This window comes from Nuphar pumila, chromosome 9 (genome assembly GCF_984573655.1).
Source record: "Nuphar pumila chromosome 9, dmNupPumi1.hap1.1, whole genome shotgun sequence".
NCBI classification, from domain to species: Eukaryota; Viridiplantae; Streptophyta; class Magnoliopsida; order Nymphaeales; family Nymphaeaceae; genus Nuphar; species Nuphar pumila.
In genome coordinates, this window is record NC_143257.1 from 27,865,385 (window position 1) to 27,886,029 (window position 20,645).

The 20,645-nt window shown below is 37.2% G+C and overlaps 1 protein-coding gene across 1 annotated transcript in view; it reads left to right on the top strand.

Moving 5' to 3' along the window:
• LOC149828525 (uncharacterized) overlaps positions 1-16,436 on the top strand; it is a 74,896-nt gene extending 58,460 nt beyond the window's left edge. Inside the window, exon 2 of the mRNA XM_090017070.1 lies at positions 15,912-16,436. Coding sequence (XP_089873196.1) covers positions 15,912-16,436 — 525 coding nt within the window. The remainder of the gene's footprint in view (positions 1-15,911) is intronic.
• The last annotated feature ends 4,209 nt before the right edge of the window (positions 16,437-20,645 follow it).

The following is a 20,645-nucleotide window of genomic DNA, read 5'->3' on the forward strand; positions in this document are numbered from 1 at the left end:
AATGAACTTGGAATTGAGCCAAATTTGGCATGAACACCTAGACTAACCCTAAAAACAGAATGAAGCTCGAAAATCTATATTTTTGATATTTTTTTAATATGGAAATTAACTAAAAATCCTAAAAATCAAGATTTTGCCTAAAATTCTAAATCTAAAATGAGTTTCAGGTATTAAACTAGCATAAAAATTCCCCAAATTTTATGGGGTGACAGAGGACAGTTAGGAAAAGATTTTTTACTTTTACAGGTTTTGGTTTTGACCTATGGTCGGAGCTTGACAGCTCCGGCAAGTCAGATCTGAATCCGGCGACTCTAGGACTTAAGGCAGACTGATAGGTTTCAGAAAACATTATGGGAAAAATAGCAAAAGGTGAAGAAAATGACTGAAATTTTGGGAGAATATCCCTGATAGACATAGAAAAAATTCCTCTTTTTACAATTTTGAGATTAGATGAATGGTTTGGAAAAGAGCAGAGGATTATCAAAGATCTAGATCTCTATAATTCTCAGACACTGGAATTTGACAGACAGAAAGTTTAATTTCGGGAAAAATACCTAGGATGCTCCTAAAATTCTCATATTTTGGGGAATGACAAAGGAAATAGTGAGGAATAACTTCACTGTTGAGAGTTTTGACATCAAACTTAAATATTGAAGCATCACAGCGGATTAGGGTCGGTCTAGACCCTGGCAAGGAAAAATCAAGGTTTTCACAGGGACCTCGCAAACTTGATTTTTGACAGAAATTAAACCTCATTGGAAAAATCTTAAAAAATACTAAAAAACAATAGGTTTTAACAGGAATCCACTGTATTTTTTATAGGAGGATTTAAATCGTCCATTTTGGAGATCTCAGATGTTCTTGTCTGCTAAAACAAAACCTGGAATTTTCAGAAGGGTAAAATCCCAGTTTGGAATTCAGTTTATTAGAGAAAGTTGGAAAACCCAAATCATTCTAGGTTTTTGGCAGGACATCACAGATGAATAGGGGTATCCATAACCAAATTTTTAAGATTTATTTAACAAAAAAAAATAAGCAGGAAATAATAACTAGAGTGCGCATAGATTAAAAAGTTACAAACTAACAATCTGATTTTAATGAAGCTAACTAGATAAATGAAATGCATGCAAAATGATAAAGCAAAACTAAAAACAATGCCTAAAACCTGAAATCTATGTGTCAATGATAATAAAACATGAAAACCCTCAGGGAGGTATGATCCACTTTTACTTTTTGCTCTTTAAAAGAGAGATTTCAATCCATTGCGTGGATGAATCTCCTCTTGTGTGTAGCATACACACATAGGATAAAAGAAAAGAACCTTACCTTGGGGTTTTGATATAACTTGGTCTTGGTCTTCGCTGTTGTGATTACTACTCAAGCTGGAGCTGCCGTGGTGGAGGAGGATGCTGAAGATGGCAGCAATGAAAGCTGAAGGATGGCTGGACCGATTTGTAGTTGGAGGCTGGACTTGGAGGAGATGATGGCAGCAACAGTAGAGGCTGCGCCGGTGGCTGGACCTTGATGGGGTGTGGAGGAGGTTGTGTAAGGAGGTGAAGAGGTAGGGTGCTGAACAAGAGAGAGGGAAAGAGAGGTAGGGAGATAGAGTTAGAGTGGGAAAGAGAAGTAGGGCTGAGAAGAGAGAGAAGATGGGTAGCCGTATGATGCTCTTTTTTTTTTTCAAAACAAAAAAAAACTTAGGTTTTAATTGGCCAGACTTAGGGTTGAGAGGGGCTAATGAAAAGGGAGTGAATAGGTGTACGTGAATGGGCTGGAATAAGTAGGGAAAGAAGGAAAGAAAGGGAAGAAAGGAAAAAGGAAAGAAGAAAGAAAGAAGGAAGAGAGAGAGAAGAAGGAAAGAAGAGAAGAAAAGGGCTCACGTGAATGAGAAGGAGAGGGAGGAAAGAGAAGGAAGAAAGAAAGAGAAGAAAGAAAGAAAGGAAGAAGAGAAAAAGGAAAAGAAGAAAGAAGAAAGGAAAGAAAAGAAAGAAGGAGAAGGAAAGAAAAGGAAGAGAGAAAAGGAAAGAAGGAGAAAGGGGGCTGGTCGACCACCTTGGTGGGTCCCACCTCCTCTCATAAAAATAAGAAATAAAAAAAACATAAAATAAAAGAAAATATAGAAAAGAAAAAGATATATACATGTTTTATTTTGAAATGAAAAAGTAAATGAAGGAGCCATCTCAGAGTGGGCTCACTTTCCCAATTTGAAATTCATTTTGAGAATCAGAGGGGTAGAAGAGTCTTTTCCGAAAAGATTTCTGACAAAATGAGCTATTTTTGACAGTTTTTGAAATGAGCTCAGAATTTGAAGTTTCATACCCCGTTGCGAAGCAAATCAAGTTTAGAATTTAAAAATTTGAGTTTGAAAGAAATTCAGCTTATTTTTCTCGAGAAAATATTTTTAAATTCAGAATCCTGAGGGTAAAAATGTCAATTTTGGAAACCCAGGGTTTGAAATTGATTTCTGAAAACTTTTAAAACTCAATCTGGATTGGAATTTATAAAATTGGAGTTCTGGACTTCGAAAATGCAATGAAATGTGATGAAATGTTATGAAATGATGAGAAATGACATGAAATGCTATGCGAAATGCAGACTTTGAATGAAGCATTTTGGACATTAGACCCCGATTGACACTTGTACTAGTTCAGAAAGTGACAAAATTGATAAAAATCGCAAAATGGTTCAAGAAAATGGTTTTCGGGCTCTACCAGGCCAGGTTGACACTGAAAATTGGGGTTTGAGCTAGATTGAGCTGGGTTCTAGGGTTTCAGAACTCAAATGAACTAACAAGACACTGACTCAACTGAACTCCCAGACTGAATTGTCAAGAAAAGCTGCCATTTTTAGAGAAATGGTCACCGGAGTGAAGTGAATTACAGACCAGAGCTGAGTTTGAGCTGGGACAAATATTAGTAACACTGAGATAAACTAAAATTGAAGCTCGAACACTAGCTCAATTGACTGGACTTAGCTCAATTTTAGCTAAATGAGCTGAAATGGGTTAAAATGGACTACTGGACAATTAGAAGTGATTTTGAACTGAAACTGGAGCACTTGAACTCCTGGTGAGCTCAAGCTAGACTCAGAGGAATATGACTGACTGGGAATGACTGACTTAAAGATAATTGGCTTGGATTTGAGTGAGAAATGAGCTCATTTATGAAGAAATAATCCCATTTTGGCCGGAATGGTCAGAAATGAAAATGGCCTTCTCATTGTGAGCTCAGGTGAGATGGAAATGACTGACATTCTAACTGTTCTGAACTGACTAATGAACTTGGTTGACTCTGACTCACTGGGGGTCTGGGATGACCTAGGGGTAAAATGATAATTTTATTAATGAAAGTAGGTAAAATGATAGTTTTCTGACACAAACTTGGGGTTGGACTCCTACACTGACCTAACAGGGTTGGCATTCACACGAGGGGTGTGTTTGAAAATGAATGAGGAAAATTTGGGGTGTTTACAATGCCCATTTTACGATACTTGTCATTATGACAGTTTAAGCGTATTAACACGTGCCTCTTTGTACGAACTTGAACTTCACATAGATGTTTAGATACAAATGCCTCGTGGTCCCCGCGGGTACGCAATGAGGTCTTAGCCATTTCATTCACGTGCTCGGCCTCACACGATCCAAGAAAGAGCACGTTGCCGGTAAAGGCAATCACAACACCATTTTTATTCTCATTTCTAGGATATCACAATACGCGAGCTTTCTCTCACGAGCATGGGGCCATTACCCAAAGACTCCAGCCGAATCGCAAACCTCAATAGGTATTTTGTGTTATACCCTTATGGTGTTCCAGTTTTCAAGTGTATGTCACATCAAGTGTGTAGCACACCTTTGGTGCATAACACAATCATCAATATACGAACATAAGCCAACAACAGGTAACACTCGACAAACCAAAACCAGTGACATACGTGTCAAGATGTGCCAACGTGCACGCGCGAAACAAGTAAAGCTACAAAGTCTCAGACATTCACACAAGTATCGAGCAAGAGCAACGATACAAACATATATTTATAATGTGGCACAATTCACTAATTTTGAGTGATACGAGGCTCAAAATGCATATTCAATCACAATTGAGTGTCCAAGGCCTTTGAATATGAATTTCCCAAGTACGCGTATTCCAAACATCGTACTGTGGCAAGTTTCGCATAGCAAAACCACTTGCGAAGAAACTTTGCAAAATCAACACTCATGAGTCTCGATAATGAATCTTAACTTATTCCCATTCGTATGGGAATTACATTCGCATTTCCAAAACGTGTCGCCGCACTTTGTCAACACTATCGGGGCACGAACGATGTCATCCACCGGAGTGTCTGACGAAGGTGGGAAAGTACACATAAGTGTATAGCATAACGCTTGTCATGAGCCTAACCCATTGTTGTCACGATGGGACAGCGAAGCATGGGGCATCTGATGCCCAAATTCGCAACTTCTCATGATTTCCTCGCTTTATAGCTAGTTGCATTGCCTTGTCGGTTGGTGGCAACAAGGGGGAGGTGTTGCAGCCACCGTTTGAGCTCCCAAGGGATGCTCAGCGAGGCCAAGGACAACATAGGTCTGAGCCCAAAAATGACTCAGACCACGGGCTGCGGACTGAGGGTAGTCCAGCCCAAACTTGGACTAGGGCAACAAGCTTGCTGGGCACCTTCGTATCTGGTGCCCATCATGGCGCCAAGAAGAAGGTTGTGGCCTAAACAGGGCCTGCTGCATGACTGTGCCATAGGGCTTGAATCCACTTTAGTCTGCACCCTAAGTGCAGACCAGGTGCTGCCATGCTGCAGCACTGGCCATTTGGCTGAATCCAAGCTCACCCGGGTGCACTAGCACCCGGCTATGCATAGGCGAGCCCCAAGGTGGGGGCTCGGCTGGAGCATACGCCCAAGTGGGCAGGGACCAACCACACCAGCAGGGTCTGGTCCAGGAGTGACCAGACCCAGCTAGGTCACGGGAGGAGCCCCTGGTCTGAACCCAATGGGTTCGGACAAGGGTAGCAGGCCTAGATTGCTCACAAAGGAGGTGCGGCTAGCCAAAAATACCACTATGGTGGGTCAAGCCTTATCAACATAGTCTGGACCCTATGGGTCCAGACCCTGCTGGGTAAAATTGAAAGGGAGCACACAGTGGTGTGTGTTGTCTATACCCCTAGTCTGACCCAGGAAAGGGTCCAGACCAGGGCTATAGGCTGTGGCCTGCACCCTCAAATGGGTTCGCCCAAGGGGTGCAGCTAATACCCCACAAGGTGCGCCAGACCCCATCAGCATGGTCTGGACCCTGTCGGTCTAGACCCTACTGGGTCCAAGGCCAAGGGGCTAGGCAAGCCCTCTGGTTCGAACCTGGTAGTGGTTTGGACCAGGGCTGCAGCCATAGCCCAAGCCCCCATGGGGTGGGTGTGCCCAAGACCAAACCCGGGTGTTGTGTGCACCCGGTTCACTGTTGCTTCACAACAACTAAGGGGAGGTGGTCCCTGGTTGTGACCCCACTCAGTGAGTGGGTCACCCAGGTGGGTCTGGGTCCCGAAGTGGCCCAGGCCACCTTGCTACAATGAGGAGACTGCAGCAGCCCAACTGGGTCTGCTGCGGTGGCTTGTCAAGCCGCACAAGGGGAAAAACATGGGTGGCCAGATTGGCCACCCTTGGTCAGTCCGGGATCCTGCTGCAACAGTTGCAACCACCACCAAAGAAGGCCATGGGGCCCAAAATAAAGTGGTTGAGTTGGCTACAAGAGAGCCCAGCCTGATTGTGCAGCAAATCAATCGACACAAACACAAGTGCTAAGGAATTTTTGAAAAATACCACCAAAAGGAAATAACAAAAAGAGGCAAATGGAGATTTCAAGGAACATATATATTTTTTTTATTGAACGTAAAGCATGCACATGGTTTCCAAATCATCACAGACCATTTGCATACTATGTATGCAAAAATTCGGTTTTGTGTGCTCATGTAAAGACCAAATGGCCTTTCCTTAAAACGAAGTGCAAGGGAGGAAACTCACCTTGGGGGATGATGGTGTCCTTCAGCTAGGGAAGGGTGTTGATGCCACACACACACCCACACAACAAAATGAAAAAAGAGAAGAGAAGATGGGGGAGAAGAGAGAAGAAGGAGAGAGGGGAGGAGAAAGAACCAATTCTTTCTCTCTCCTCTCCTTCTAGTCTTATAGAGGGGGACAAAAGGAGGAGAAGATGGAGGGCTGGGAGCAGGGAGGTAGAGATGGAGGGTTCTCCATCTCCACACCCCCTGCCCCCCCCCCCCCCTCTCTCCTTGGGTCAAAGGCTAGCCCTCTAGGCTAGGCCTTGAGGGCCAACTACTCCCACCAACCCTCCCCTAATCTTGATTTTTTTTTTTTTTGGGGGGGGGGGGGGGGGGTTGTCTCTTGACTTTTCAAAGTAGCCTTCCTTTTCCAAATACGTTTTTTTTTAACTTTATATTATTATTATTTTTTTTTAATCTTCATTAAATGCAGCTTGGGCTACCCGCTAAGGGGCGCCCAAGCTCCCTTAGAAGTCGTTGGCCTATGCAACCACTTCTTATAATGCCAAAAACCACCCTTAAGTTTGTTTGTTTTTTTATACTTTTCAAAAATCCTTTATCAAATGCATTTTTTTGAATTTTGTTTTTAATTTATCTCAAGGTAGCATGGGCTGATGTGGGACCCATGCTAACCACTTTCTAAATATTCCAAAACAAGCTTCCTTTTGAAATATTTTTGAAAACCTCATTTAGATTTTGTAAAAATGGCAATTTACTTATTTTAAAACCCTAATTGCTTTTTATTTAAAAACTAGGTTTTAAATGATTTAAATGCTTTATTTTAAACTTATATTTCATGGAATACAACCTAAGTTTTTGAATCATTTACTTAAATTTCCAATTCCGATGAAATTCATTCCCGTTACGACTCGTATCTTGTCAATATACCCCTTTTTTGCCAATTCACATGCAATAACAAGGTTTTTTCCTTGTTTAGGTTCTAAATTCGGGGAGTGACTAATTAGATGTATTATAAATCTAATTTAGAACTATCAAAATTTAATTTATCATGGTTTTTCCTTAATCGCTTCGTACATCAAAATTACGCGATTTAGGACCTCGTATAATTATATATGCATAATTGCAAAAAATTCTTGCAAGAAATTACCATCACATATAATATTATCTCAGAAATATCATGGGCCTTACAACAGATACGCGGATTTCACTGCTCTACCAGTGCTTGAATTAAATTACCGTTGATGATCTTCTCTCCCACTGATGATGTCAGTTCCAACCCGCAGTCGCTTAGATGGTCCGGGAACATATGAAAGAAGTTGGTGAGCCAAGAATAGTACCACCAGGGAATAAAATATCAGGTGTTCAGAGTTCGATGATCAGAAAGACCTTGCCGCACCTCATAAGAGATATGGTTCTCAGGAAAGATCGAATCAAGCTAACTGGATGCCATCAAGATAAACTGAAAGACATGATAAGACTTGAGGAATATACACGATTTTTAAAAAAAAATGCAGGCAGGATCAAAATAAGGCTAAAAATTCAAGATCTAGAGGAAAAGAATGATGAAAAATTGCTGGAGTTTTGAAACAAAACAGAGGATTTCTGAAAAATCATCCAGAGTTTGATAAAATCCATGTAAAAATAAAAGAGAATGCCAAAAGATAAATGGAAAATAAGGTATTTTGAAAAATCATCCAATATATTCAAAAAATCATGGAAGAATAAAATAAATGAAGGGAAAATAACTAAAATGCATTCAATCACATCCTGCACATACAACATTCCCTAAAAGGCTGACTTTAGATGCACAAAATTTTGAAATAGCTGTAGGACCCTAATCCTGACTCTAAAGCTCAGATCATCTGTGTCTAATCATGATATGCCGATATATTCAAGCCAAAGCCCGATGTACGTGGCATAAAAGAATTTCTCTGGTTCTAGGCTCATGTTTTCCAACATCCTTGAGTGCCTGCCGATATACTTTGGACTATGGCCTTCGGTACGTGGCAGGAGGGATCAACCCAAATAGGTAGCCCAGTTGTGAGGATTTGTCCTAAACTTTGGTTCTAGAAGAAAGCCCGATAATGTGGTGGCCAGGTAAAAATAGGTGGGATTGTTTTTGAAATATGATCAACATGCAAGAAAACAGAAGGCTATAATGACCTAAAGAAGTAGATTTTTGAAAATTTATAAGAAGCAAACATTGTTTTCAATCAAACCCTAAATTGAGGAGGATTGTATTTGACCTAAGTCTAAGTGAGCATGAATAATGCCTCCTCAATCGGTCCTACCAAACTATGCCTAAGTATACATGAAATCCATGTTAACTGAGTTTGATTCTAGGCTTCTAAGTTCACAAGATATAAAGTTGACATTGTAGAACACGATTTTGATAAATTGAATAGAGAAAAGCACTAGGTTGATCAGGCGAAGACGGGCCCCATCACAGTCGCCAAACCTGTTATCATTGTAAATTTTTTACTTTTGCAAGTCAAACTGACCTTTGAAAAAGATTTTAAAAATAACTCGCCTCTGTTTTAAAATACAGAATAATTTCAAAGAATGGGATGCGCCTGTCGGTACGAGGTTCAACCATTCCTGGTGCCATAACCAGGGGTAATTTAACCAAGGATCAATCATGTGCTTTTGCTATGCTCAACTTGTCTAAATCAATGTTCTTATTTCCTAAATGCATAAAGAATCAGGCATGTGCTATGAATTTTTAAAAATGCAGATTTGAAAACATGATGTTTGATTAAAATAATTGGAAAATACTTGGAAAAAGGAAGACTTTGAAAATCGTGAATCACATTGAAAAACATTTCTGAAGAAAAGGGGAATCGATTTTTGAGAAATTTTGATGTTTTGAGAAAATTGATTTCTAAAGGAAACTTGAATGATTTTTTAGAAAATTGATTTTTCTAAGTTTTAAACTCTTGAATTGATCAAAAGGATGGGCGTGTAGCCCTGTGAAAAACTATTCATGATGCAATCTAACCTAGATGATGCATGGATGCAATTTGAGAAAATATTTTTTGAAGAATTTTGATAAAACCATTAACAAAAGGATTTTTTGTGCCTTATAGAATTTAGATGAAATAAATTCTTTACATATCCCTGATTATGGACACGAATACATACTGAATATATCTTGTTTGATTCTAAAAGGAGAAAATACTTAGAAAAGTTTTGAAAATATGCTATGATTTCTGAAAATGCCTAAGAGTGTAGGCCATTTGTGGCTTAGAAAAAGATGATAAATTTGGGTTTTGTTCGTATTTTGACTATGGCCACAAATACGAAACCCACCGAGTTTATCAACTCCTTAGAAGCTTGTGCACATGTCATTCTTGTAGACCATTGTGAGTTTGAATATGCATGAATCATCATCCATCACACATTGGCATTTATATAAAAAAGTAAACTATATGCAATGCAACCCTATTCTAAGCAGAAAAAGTAAATTATTATTTCAAATTTATAATTAATTTACATCACTAATGAAATTGAAATAAAGGAAAATAATAGGAAATACAATCTTGAATATCCCTACAAAATTAGCAAACTTGTTAATGAAGATATGTCGGGTTCTCTGGATTTATCCAACAATATCTGAAATTGAGGAATTTATCTAGATATAAGCCTTTTTCCATATTTTTCTGAGATAAACATAATAAAATATGGTATAAAATTGAAGAAATAATGAAAATAAACAACTTTGAAATCCAGAATTTTGGGAAAATGATAAAAATGCCCCTGAAAAGAAGACTATTGCCTTGAAATCAGGGTTTTTAGAAAAGATTTTTGTAAAACTTTGGATTTAGGGCCCAATAGATTCAAATAAATACCAAATCGGGTGTGAAGCACCCTATCATGATTATAAACATGATCAAATCCTAAAAATATAAAACTTTTTTATAAAAAAATCAAAATTTCATAAAAATAGTGATTTTTGCCAGTGTTTTAATCAGACCGAGACTCTGCGGGCACCCTATTTTCATGATTTAATCAAATAATATATCAAATGAATTAAAAAATTAACAAAAATAGACATGGACACTTATAATAACTCTAAAATTAAACTATATTCAAAAAATATATTTTTGGTATTATTTTAATATAAAAATTGAATAAAACTCTAAAATACACGATTTTGCCCGCGAGCACTACCTATTACAATGTCAAACCCAAATTGGGTATCAAACAACCATAGAAATTTATAAAAATTTATAGAGAGATACTAGACAGATAAACAAAGATTTCCTTTTTTACATATTAGAAAAATCATCTTTGGTTAGGGAGATATCGCTTCGACAATATACGCATAATTTCAGTGAATATATTACACATTGAAATAAACACATCCGGTTTTGAGTACAGGGAAATATATCAAACTGTGTTCAAAATTATAAAATTTTATCAGATGATAGTAGATACATAGATAAAGATTCTTCTTTTTATGAATCATCGATCAGATCTTCGGTGAGGGAGATACGATCTACACAAGTCGATCTAGGGTTTAGACAATGCATAACATGAGGGAGATACGATCTTTTTCAGGCATTTAACATAATAAATGAAAAATAAATATTATAAATGGACCAAAAATGTGTAAGAGACCATCAAACATCATCTGATCATCATTTTGAGGTCTTCACATGATTTTTTTAAAATAAAAGAAAAGGAAAAGCATGCTAAAAGGGGGGGCAATGGCAAAAATATATAAAAAATAAAAAGGGGAAAAGAAAGAAGAAGGAAGGCTTACCTTGGCTGCACCAATTGGGGAAGGAGGAAGGCTGAGGGAGAGGAGAGAACCACAAAATTTTAAAGAGATAGAGTGAAAAAAAAAACATTGGTTGACCCCCTCTAGAGTCCCCTATTTATAGTTTTTCAAAACCTCCTTAATTAGGGTTAATTAAGAAGTTTTTTTATTTTTTAAAACTCTTTCTAACTAAATCAATTAAGGTGGATGACTTTTTTGAAGAATCCTAACCTAATCCAACTCTAGCTAACCTAGTTGAGTCTTAATTAAACCCTAAAACCAATCCAAATGTGGCGCTAACCCCTCTGGGCCCACATTTGGTTTTTTAAAAGCTTAAATTTAAAAGTTAAAAATGAGGTTTGAAAACACTAAAGTAAAATGAAGTTTTAAAATTAATTTGGACTTTTTCAAACTCCTAACCTAATTAGGACACTAACTAACCTGAACACTCTCAAATGTGTTGCCACCCAGAGTGGGGCCCATTTGGTTTTTCAGAAAACGATTTTAAAAAACTTGAAAATAAAGGTTTTCAAAAGAAGATAAAGATGAATTTGAAATCGAAAGTTTTGAATCAACTAGAGTCCTAAATGGATTAAAACTCCTCCAGATGTGGCACCAACTGTGTGGGTCCCACACTAGGGTTTTGAAAAAGTTAAAATAAAGACTGAAAGAGGTTTTAAAACAAAGTTAAAATCATCAAGTGAAAAACAGAAGTTTTGAAAACAGAGTCCTAAACTAATTGAAATTCTAGACTAGAGTCCTAAACCAACTGAAACTCTGAAATTTAGGTGTTTGAAAGACAAAATGAAAAGATTTTTGAAAGATTTTCTCAAAACTGATGATAATAAAATAGAAAATGCAGTCAGGGTTAGAGTCCTGATTCAACCGAAACTCTGAAATAGAGTCCTAAATCAACTGAGACTCTGCAAATGGACTATTTTTTGAAATACAAATCAAAAGGGTTTTCAAAACAAGTGAATTTAAAAGTAGAAATAAGATTCAGAATAGAGTCCTAACCTGATTAGGACTCTAGGACAGAGTCTTGAAATTTTGAAACTCTTAATTTTTTGTTTTTGAAGGCCAAACAAAGAGATTTTAGAAGATTTTTTCAGAGATTAAAATGAAATGATATGAAATGAGATGCAAAATGCAAACCCTCAATGAAGGATTTAAACTCCCAGACCCCTGGCAAAGACAAAGAATTGAACATTTTTGTTCGAGGATGAAAATTGATATTGAAAATGAGCCAAAATAGAGATTAAATCTTGAAATATTTGAATTTGGGCCAAAATTCGGGCTCTGACTAGCTCTGGCTCAAGTATCGACCAACTGATTTCCTGAAGGATTTAGAGAGCGGGACCTAGTTGCGAGATAAAAGAGTTTGTAAGTGAAGGTGGAAAATTTGGGGAGTTTACACTATGCGATGTTTGGATCCAAAATAGTGGTCAGGATCCAGGTATGTGAAGAAAATTTCAAATCCATAGATTCATATTTCCTAAAGGGTTTTATGAGCACGACGGATCTTGGGCCATAATCAGATAGTTGAGATCCATGATAATGTACTTGGGTCCAAAGAAATCTAGTTTGGGTTTATATTCAAAGATTCAAATATTAATACTTTAAAACTTTTAAAAGAAGATCTGGATAAGCCCAAAATTTTGGAACCCAAAAAGATAAATGGGTTGCGAGTCACAATCGATCCAAATTCACACGTACATATGCGTTAAATGAAAGATAAAAAAATTGTTTAAATTAAAAAATGATACTGTTAAGGTTAAGAGGTGAAATATGTTTAAAAAAAATCCTGAAAAAGGGGGAGGGTTCAATAGGGAACCCTAATCAACACTTTTAAGGGGGAGGGGCGTTAAACCCTTGTCACGCAGAACATGGAGAGGAGGGGGAAACTGACCTCCAACTTCACATCCACGACCCCTCAACCTCCCCCATTCTCACTCTCTAACCGACCCTCACGCTCACCTTAAGACCCCCATCCCCTTCCTCTTGTTAATACACTCTCTCCCTCTCGTTATCTCTTCCTTTCACGCTCAATTTGGAGGAGGCATATGACTACACCAAATCCTCGGTAGCAAGGAGTGCAATCAAGGAAAAAGCTTCAAAAGAGGTAGGTTTTTACGATGGTTCTGCGGTGTACTTGTTTCAAGAATGCTAGTCAGGGCTGCTTAGGCCATTTACGTGGGCTTAATGTGTATAAATGTGGTTCTGCACGCATATACATAGATTATTATTTCGGCCTGTATTGAAAATTAGAAAATCAGCCTGGAATCCCCTAATTAACCTAATTTTGGGGCCTTCCGATGTGTTGTATCTGATGTTTCAAGGATATATTGAAATTCACCTTCGTTGCATACCAATAACCATAAGTTATGAACTACAAAAAAAAAATTGTTTGTCCAGCCACCAGAATGGCGTCTTGCGGGTTGGTACCTCTGAAGTATTATTTAGTTAGTTTTATGATTGCACGTTAGCATTGGGTGAAGATATGGACTTAAGTTGTTGTGTGAGTCATTTGTCATCAGCACCTACAAAATGCATTAAGGCTCGGGTTCCTTACTCATATTTTACAATATTGGATTTCTTTTTCTGCTGGAACTTTATTTCAGTTTAAAACATGTGAATCTTACTATTCGTAAGTATGATTTTGCAAGTGAAGAGTCTGTATCTAAGTGTTTGGTAACAGATGGTAGATTAGTTGGAGACATAACTAATCTCCCGTATATGATATATCATTCAAAAAGGATTTTGTTCATATGAATTCTTGCTATTTGTCTTTGGAAATCTCTGAAACTACATAATCTGAGTTATGCCCTGATGATTTTCTGAAATATTCAACTACCGATATGTCTTGAAAATAATGATGTTCAAATGCATATCAAGCTGCACATTCTCTGATGATAAATGCATATTAAGCTGCATATTTGCTAAGGTTCAAGTGCATATTAAACTGCATAATTTCTAATATTCAAATGTCTATTAAGATGCATACTTTATGAAATGATCAAATGCTTATTAAGCTGCATATTCTCTTATGTTCAAATGCCTATTAAGTTGCATATTGTCTGATATTCAAATGCCTAATAAGCTGCATATTTTCTGAAATGTTCAAATGCCTATTAAGCTGCATATTCTCTCATGTTCAATGCCTAACAAGCTGCAGATTTTCTGAAATGTTCAAATGTGTATTAAGTTGTATATCTTCGGGGACGTTCAAATGTAAATGTGTTTGGAAAAAGGTATATAGTTGTATTACCAAATCTCTGAGATTATATTGTGTACTCTCTAAAGGAAACAAATGGGTCTCGGCTTGTTTGGCAAGAGCTGTCAGCGCACGTCACCATGTGTTGGGACATTACAAGTTTAAAATCTAATGGAGGCAGATTGCCATTGAAAAAAAAAATGATCTCTTAACCGAGCCTGCGGGTCGGTTTGCTGTGGACACGTGAGTGTCAAGTCAGGGTGTTGAGGGTCACACATTGGCCATCGAAATTATAAGGTGAATTCAGATGTAAATTGAAATATATAAATATATTTTTTGCCTGATTGGTTTAAAGGTACGAGGGCATTCGTGCTTAACAATTTAAAGGTACCAGAGTACTCTGGGTGGGACTGCTCAAGCAAATGAATAATATGGATAACCTACTTATTTAAGGTATGAAGGGTTGGGGATCTACTACTACTCTGGCATGATTCAAATTTTTGGGGAACTCCAGTGTCTTTAAGATACTGGACTTATATCAAGGGGAAACCCTGATAAATCGGGTAATATAGATAAATAAGATAGCAACACACTCAGATTCAGGCTTACCTTGGAGAGGGTAGGTGGTACACAACTCCGAGGACATGTGCTTTTTGCTTTGAGTGGCAATGGCTCGTTGGTCCCCAGTCCTCAGAGTTAGGGGACCTGAACTATCAATTTTGTCCTAGGTGGTAGCTCCATATTCTTTTGTAGAAGTTAGAGATGCATCTTGTTGTTTGGGCCTTTAAGAGGTTCTCTCGATTATTCAACCGCTTCTTTAGGATTTCAGTTTCAGTTAAACGTTCGGGTTAATAAAACATCAAGCATAATAAACCCCCGAATGTTCTCTTTTGTGACGGTTGCCTTGGCCTACGAGTACCCACAGGATAATTCAAGAAAAACTTAATTTAAACATTTTGTGTGTATCACTTAGACAAAATATTGTGAAATTCTTTTAACCATGTTATTAGTTACTTGAGCATATTATTAGTATTTGAGCATGTGATTAGTGATTTAAACTTGTGATTATTTATTTGATTAGGTGATGATTCTTGATATGCTTTTTCGTAAGTTAGAATTGTGATAGGCAATAAATTAGTTTCTTGTTACTTATTCCTCCATGCTTAGTATCATGCCTTACTGTCCATAGTTATTCAATCACATTGCATACTTGTTACACAGTACATCTGCAAAATCACAGTATTCTCCTATGCAGACTGGTTGTAGTCTGACATAAATTATTTTACTATTTTTTTCAGGAGAACTGCAAAAGATCAAGAGTGATTGTGGGATAGTGTGCAGATCAGGATATATGATTTTTATTGTGTTCCCAGGATGTTTAAATTTAATTTGATTATTGTTAATTATGTCTTCCAGTAATTTCGAACTCTAATCTTATGTTTTAAACTTTTATTAGAAATGAAATAAAGGTAGTTGCTTAGATGATTCCTGTGATGTGCCTGAAAAGTTTAACTCAGTTAATTTGAATATTTATGTTGTTATAAAAAAAATCCTAAAAATTTGAGTTAAATTTTGACGTGTTAAAGTTATGGTATCAGAGCTTGGGAACAATAAATCATAAATCATGGTCATACAGCAACCCGACAAGCGCTCTGTGAGTATAATTCATTTTTAATTGTTTATGTTATTTGCATATTTCCTTAAAGTATATATATATATTTATATACTTGTAATAATTATAAGAATACTACAATTAGGAGATTGATAAAAATATGTGCCTTGCTGTAAATTTTATTAGATGTATCATCGAGCGAACGCCAGTACAAGCATAGCCAACGACTGGCAGGAGCAGAGGGGTTTTGTGATGGAAGCCCTCAATAGTTTGGCCCAAACAATGAACTCCCAAATGCGCAACTAGACTGATCTAGCAGCAGCCACCAGCACGAGTCATAATGCTGACGCGATCACCTATGAGAAGTTTCTCAAGTTGGATCTGCCAACTTTTTCTGGAAAAGCTGATCTGGAGATGGCCAAGAGTTGGATTGAAGAAACGGAGCGAGCTTTCTGTGTTCTGCCAGTACCAAAGGATAGGCAGACAAATTTCAGCACCTATCGCTTGAAGGGCGATGCAAGGAAATGGTGGGATACAGTCCGGGCAGTAAATTTTGCCAGGATGGATCCTATTCTGTGGGGAGTCTTTCGGGAGGCATTCCTAGAGACTTACTTTTCCCAGCATGCTCGTGATGGGAAGCAACAGGAGTTTCTGGAGCTGACCCAGGGAAGCATGAGTCTGGTCGATTATACCACCAAGTTCTCAAACTTGGAGAGATATTGCCCCAACTTGTTTGCCAATGGCAAAGCCAGAGCGACTAAGTACGTACGTGGACTCAAGGATGGACTGCGATACTGGGTAATGACCAGTCTACCTTCCACCTTCCCATAGGCCATTGAAGCGGCTACCACTTTAAGCGAAGAATGGGAGAGATCCAAGAAGGATCAAACCAAAACTGCTAGTAAAAGTGGAGCCAACATGCAGCAGTACCAGGGTGGCAAGAAGCATCAATCAACCACCTTGATCGGATTTTTGTAAGTGTTATTTTAAAACATTATTTTATCGTTGAAAGCGTTTTGGAAAATCACCAATCAAGTAATAAGACCGACTTTCCACGAATGTGGTGAGTACGGGTCGAATCCTCAGGGAATGGGATACATTCAATTTAAATCTAAAACTTCAATTTATTAATATCACAACTGTTTACAACTACGTTAACCTTACAATTCTAATTGAATTGCAATCTAAAAATGAAAATAAATTGAAATAGATTGCTAAGTCTTCTCCAGATCGCCAAGGGTAATTTGTCTTTTCGCCACACGTACATCTGCACTCGCATTTTAAATATAGTTGTTGATATGTTTCTAACTTATCAACCTAAACAAAAGAAAATCAAAACTTAGTAACAATTCCAGAAGTAATTCTAAAAATTAAACTAACACTAATTCTGAACTAATTACTAAACTAAATTACAACTAATCTAGAAATAAAAGAAAATGAAAAATCAACTAGACTAACTAATCGTATTAATTCTAACTAGTCTAGCTACTGTTAGTTCATTAACTATATGTTAGGAAACACTAAAAACTACCGAAAATCAAGTAAGGAAGGAAATGATTGTTTTACCCTGGTAGTGCAAAATGGATTATGATAGGTTTTCACAAACAGGGAGTTTGAAGGGGCAGACGAAATCCAATTTAGCATATTTTTCTTTTATTCTCTTTCTGACAGATTCAAGAATCTGTTAAACTTTATGGATTTGAAAAAATCATCCGAAAACTTCGGATATAAGCGTTTCAAGTTCGTAGAAAAGTTGGAAATCGTTCGTCCCGAAATTTTTAAATCGCGAAAAACCTAATTTTGGAAAACACTTAAAAGACAAACCAAATCAACTCAAATGAGTTGAATTTTGGTTTGCAAACATTTAACACATTAATGAATAGAGTAGAACAGTAATTTTGGTAAAACTCAGAAAATCTTCATAGAATATAACGAGCGAAAGTCAGTACAAAATTCTGGTTCTTATGTTAGTGTACTATTTATTGGTTAAGAATCCAATGTTGCACTAATGAATTAAAACCCATGTAATACTATCTATACACAGTCCTAAGACTACTGACCAACATAAAATAAATTTAATTATACTAAGAAAATAAAAGTTTAATTAACTACCTACATTACCTATGAGAAATACAAATTAACATGGCATTCCAATACTAAAATGCATGCAAATTGTTAATCTAATTGAAACTAACATACAAATATGAATTAATTACTAAATCACTAACATCAACTAACCTAATTAGCTCACTAACAAACCTATGATTAACTGATTCTATTGCTAACAGCTACTCACAACATAACTAAGGAGATCCAATTTAATCAAAACACCAAAAACACCTAAATGAGATCTACACCTAAACCTTCCAAAAACAGTTTGACACCTTATTGAATTATATCACTACCACCTAACCAGCTTTACTGATTAACACTGAAACACCTACACACACATGCTGTTAAAACAGAAAACACATAGAAACTTAAACACATTAGCTGCTAATTAAAAGGTTTAGATTTCCTAAAATCGGGTAACAGGGGACTGTAGCTACTAGATTTTAAACATGTCAAACTAATTACATGAATAAAAACTAACGAATTAATCCTAATATTATCTATATGACTTCACTATAGCAAGGAACTACATATCAAAATTATTCTAAAACAGAGAAATCACCGAATAAATCCTATATGCACACAATGGCTAAACCGGTTAACAAGAAACAACCCTACTCAAGGTGAAAGTTAGAACTAATCACATCATTAAGACTAGATTGATACAACCTACTTAAACTCCCTAATTAACTAATGAACACCTAACAGATTACTGGTAACACAGAAAATTACTAACTACACAAAACATAATGCTTAATCAATCTACTAATTAATAGTTAAAACAACTAAACCTAAGACTAATACATCATATTACAACAACTACTCACGTTCACCCACCCAAATCAAAATACATCTAAGACATTAAAACATGATTTAAACAATCAACAACTATTCTAGAGAGTTTAACATATCTACATCTGCTGTTAAAATAAAATGCTTCAGCCAACTAGATTAAATCTAGCTGGTTTCAACGCTAGAGGGAAATCCAATGCAAGTGACAACAAAAATGATCAAAAACTCAAAAACTCAAAAACTGAAGCAAAGCCTAAAATCTAGACTCGATCTACATGTTGTTCTGAGCATCAACAAACTTAACTATGGCTATAACACAAAAAGAATGCAGGCAACAAAAACAGAAAAAATAAACCACACGCCAATAAAGGTTTTACACTAAAAGAGAGGAGATGAGAGGACTTACCATGCTAATCTGGAAGTCTGACGATTGAAGGGGTAGGAAGGAGTTGGAATCTACCCAGGAGACGCTTAATCAGCCCTCAATGGTGCTAGCTAACCTTGCTTTGCTGCAAGTTGCTGGAAATCGCAGGTGGTGATGCTTCGAAGGTGGCGTGAAGAACCAGTGATGCAGATGCTACAGAGAGCCGGTGGGGGAAGGGCTGACTAGCCATGGAGGGGCAGACAACACCCCGTCCATGGTTGGCGCACTCCATAGCTGCAACTACCTGCAAACAATAACATGAAGGATTAGTTTCAGCAAGGGGTAAAGAAAGGGAGGTATGGAAGAAGAAATGGAAGAACAAGAGGTGGCGTAAATGGAGGTGCTTGGCAAAGCCAAGCAAACCCAAGGGAAGAAGGTGGGGTAATTTGGCTGTTGAGGAAGAAGGGGATAACCCGAAGATCCGGGGATCCATCCTTTATCTGACAGAAGATATGATCTCTAAGAAAGACATCATCAAGGGAATTGGACGCCATTGGAATGATATTGAGGCAAAGAAGAACGAGGAGAATTAGATAGGATGCAAGACTTACGGATAGACTTTTGGTGAAAGAAGAGGGTAGACATAAATCCTGAAAGATCAAAGGAATTTTTAGAAAAGGGATTTCCAAGGTTTTTAAAGAAAATTTGACATAAAAGAGAAAAAAAAAAGAAAAAAGAAAAAATATACACCTGGGGTTTTTGAAAATAAGGGAAAATTTTGAAGAATATACCCAGGGTTTTGAAAAAGATTTGATATATATAGGAGAATACAGGAAAATATTGCATAATCACAACTGCACAAACAAGGATGCACACACAGCACTCCCTAAAGGCTGACTCTAAATGCAATATTTGAAATGGTGTTATCGCCGCAAAATTTTTCCCCGTCTTCCCTTCCTTGCGGAAAAGAGAGGGAAACGCTTTCGCGATTCAAACTTGACCGGATTTTGGAAATTTATTTTGAAATACTCGCCTCCGTTTTTGAAAATAGCGGAAAAATCCGTGGGATGGGGCTCGACCTGTCGGTACGAGGTTTGACCGTTCCTGCCGCCTTTAACAGGGGTAATCGAACCAAGGACCAAAATTGTGTTTGACTTAGTTAAATCATCAAAATTGTGTTCTATCATAAATGCACAGAGAATTCAGGCATGTGCTTATGAGATTTTGGAAAATGGAAGTAGGAAAACATGATGTATGCTTGGAAAATATTTGGAGTTGAAAGATATTTCTCAGGGAAAGTCAATTTCTCAGGAAACTCTGATGAAAGGGGTTTTGAAATCACGAGAAAGTTCATAAAGGTGTGAGAAAATCATGAATGGATGAAAATCCTGGGAAAATAGAAGGAATTCTTGAGAAAAAGGGTGAACATTCCAAAAGGGAAACACTTCTCAGGAAAACTTGGACTTTGAGAATTTTCTTAGGAAAATGATGAAAAATTTATAGGAAGACTCTTTGGAGAAGAAAAACTGAACTTGGGAAATTGAAATCCTGGGAATTTTACCTTTGAAATATTTGGAAATCGATTTTGATCTTGGAGAAAGATGAGAGACTTCTTTTGAAAATCTTGAGAAAATAACCTTTTCCATGGAAACTGTGTAAAAACTTGACTTGGGAAAAGCCGATTTTGAAAAATCCTTAGAGTTTCTTGAGAAATCAATTTCTTGAGAATGAAGTTTTCTTGAGAAAATCATGAGAAAACCAATGATCTCATG